The sequence below is a fragment of the Octopus bimaculoides genome, chromosome 18, assembly GCF_001194135.2.
Source record: "Octopus bimaculoides isolate UCB-OBI-ISO-001 chromosome 18, ASM119413v2, whole genome shotgun sequence".
In the NCBI taxonomy this organism is placed as follows: Eukaryota; Metazoa; Mollusca; class Cephalopoda; order Octopoda; family Octopodidae; genus Octopus; species Octopus bimaculoides.
This window is the reverse complement of record NC_068998.1, coordinates 49,354,988-49,357,916: the sequence shown is the minus strand read 5'-3', so window position 1 is coordinate 49,357,916 and position 2,929 is coordinate 49,354,988. Positions and strand designations below refer to the sequence as shown.

General features: G+C 35.5%; 1 protein-coding gene across 2 annotated transcripts in view; it reads right to left on the bottom strand.

Moving 5' to 3' along the window:
* LOC128249820 (uncharacterized) overlaps positions 1–2,929 on the bottom strand; it is an 18,868-nt gene that overhangs the window by 8,962 nt on the left and 6,977 nt on the right. The window contains exons 4-5 of one of the 2 annotated variants that reach the window (XM_052974361.1): positions 2,513–2,563; positions 168–209 (exon numbers count right to left, since the gene is read on the bottom strand). In XM_052974361.1, the coding sequence (XP_052830321.1) occupies positions 168–209; positions 2,513–2,563 (93 nt within the window). The remainder of the gene's footprint in view (positions 1–167; positions 210–2,512; positions 2,564–2,929) is intronic. The other variant, XM_052974362.1, reaches the window with a different exon arrangement.

The window sequence follows — 2,929 nt, the reverse complement described above, 5'->3', positions numbered from 1 at the left end:
TATATATATATATATATATATATATATATATGGGGAGGGTAAAAAATATGCAGATGAGTGAGTACATGCATTAATGTTAGGTCAGTATTCTAGTGAAATATAAGTACCGTCATTGATATTTCTGGAACAATACACAATAGTAACAATTGTTTTATAATATCACGTACCTTGTTTCCATCAGAAACTTTCCCTTGATTTTTACAACGGTTCTGAAAATTCAATATTAAATATAATGCAAAAGCAATAATTGAAGCGGTTCTTTTTAACATTCATACATACATATAAGGTTTGGACAAGATAATGGAAACACGTAGCATAATAGCATCATAATTTTGAAATATCTATAAAACCGTCAACAGCTTGTCTATTTTTATGATCTTTGATTTATTATTAGCGTTGCTCAATATGTTTTGCTACAATTGTTGTTTCTATTCAGATATCATAAGAAAAAGGTAATTAGAATTCATTAAAGTGACAGATCTATCGGACTTTCAAAGAGGTCAAATTGGTGACGCTCGTATAGCAGGAGCTAGCATAACTAAAACAGCCGAAATGCTTGGTGTATCAAGAAGTACTAGACCTGAGGTATTTCATAGGATGTTGGTGAAACGTGGAAAAAAGGAAGAAAGGGATAGGATGAAAGGATGGAAAGAAGGAAAAAACAGAGAGAGGAGAGCAGGGAGGTAAAGTGTTATGAAGACGGTGCATATAGCAGCAGTATGGAAGTAGATACTGATTAAACTAAAGCTGCTGATTTTAACCGAATAGGCTTTTACATTTTACAAAGATGAAATCCTATTCACTGTGGAAGCGGAAGTCGTGCTATTCGGTATCCTGGGCCTAGCCAAAAATGGAGATTTAATGAACTGTGTCGTGATTGGTGCAAACATGTTGAGCAACAGGTGGGCCGTAATAAATCTGATGTATTTGAGCACAATTAACAATGAAGTGTCAAGATGAAGTTGCTAAAGATGACAAGCAAAGGAAGTTTAAAATGGAAAGTGCAGGGTCAGTGAGAGATCAAGGATAAAATATGCGTGAATGAGATGAACGGCCAAATGTGTTTTAGGTGACGACTGTCGTATGTCTATAAAGACAATAAACATGCATCTTGGAGTTAGTGTGGCAACTGTACACAGACTTACCCATGAAGATTTGAATATACGCAAAATATGTGCAATGCACCTTTCAATGGTTCAGTACCGTTAACTGTAACAAGTGCCTTAAAATCAGAGGATCTTACTCTGAAAGGATTTCATGTTTTTTTTTTTATTTGAAATTGATAGATGTCTCTCCTGAAAATTCCAAATGCTCCTGGAATGCTCATTACATACTCACTGTTGCTCTGCATTTGATTATATTACAAATCTTGTGCAACGGAGATTATATTACATGTAATCTAACGAATGACTATCAGCTCTTTTTTTGCGTACACTGAATGACTCTTTCCATGGCAGTATCAGAGTCCTCCCTCAATTCCTCTCACAAAAGTGTATAGTTTTTGCTGAGATAACACTCAGAGGTTCTTCATTCTAAGCGTTGATTCTATGGATAGAATTTCTTCTATTAAATGGCGTATAGTCTATGCCATAAAGCTAAGTATTTTGCCTGTAGGAATTATTAGAGGTTAAAGGTCTTAGACACCATACAGAAAAGCCATATGTGGAAGATGAGTGGGAATACAACGGACCTTGCCTAATACATACTTGCAGTCTAAACTCGTCGTAAACACTGACTTTGGTATCACTATCTCTGTACATCACTCGCACAGCTCTCACCTTCAATCAACTCATGTATATTGTAGAAAACATTTTACTACATAAAATGGTATTCGAGTAAAACACTTCTCTGTTTCTCCAAACAGGATATAATCTTACATTTAGAAACGTTTGATGCATTTGTTTTACTACAATTACAGCTTCTATGACACTGTGCATGAGAACATTTCATCACAGGAGTTTCTCTTCCAAATAAGTTGTGTTATGTTATTTTCTCTAACTTTCATACGTTGAACCGTGAGTTTTCTGACTATCGATACTTCCACCCAGAACACCTTCAATCCTCTTCTAGCAGTTCATGAATACGATGCTATGCCAGTCTTCATGCATGAGACGTACCTCATCTTCAGAAACAATGATATTTCTTCAATCCTAGAAACCATTCCCTAATGCAATATATTTATTATGCTGAATACTTTTATTACAGTTTCCACCTATTGTAATAATATTAGTGTCAGTAGATTGTAATCATATAACCTCCTTATCCCCATCCATGTGCACACTTGAAATTTATATATCCTCGCTTATGTAATCATGATATCTATCATCTTTACAACAATTATGTTATGCTTCAGAAACAAGCAGCCATTATACATACACGATGAGTTACGTATACCAGTGTTCTGTGCCTATGAAGATCATATGGCTCATCTTATTTCTTGCACACTACACACACTCGCACATATTTATGATTTCACCAGCTCTATCAGCATTACAAAGAAGATATACATTACCAAGCTTCTTCTCTGCGGTTGTCCAAGCGGATTACCTTTCTTCATTCCGATCTGAAAGGAAATGTACAATATATGTGCAAGGGCCTGTATGGGTCTATGCAAACACACTCGTGGTAAAGAAAGTGATCTAATATTACTGCTTATTAAAATGTTATCCTCTATAGAATTCCTGTCTTTATCGATGACCCCCTTCCATCTACTCATCGATGTTTTTAATTCCATTGGTGAAAATTTCTTTTGGTCTTGATAAGAACGAAGCGCGATCAGTTTCGACCTCTTTTGGGCTTTTATCTACTAATCTATGTACATGATTCACTAAGCCTAGAGACAAGTTATAATCAGAAGTGAGGTGCGGGGAGTGAGGCAGGTAAGGGATTTGTTTAGCAGCCAATTTCTTTTATATACATACATACATAT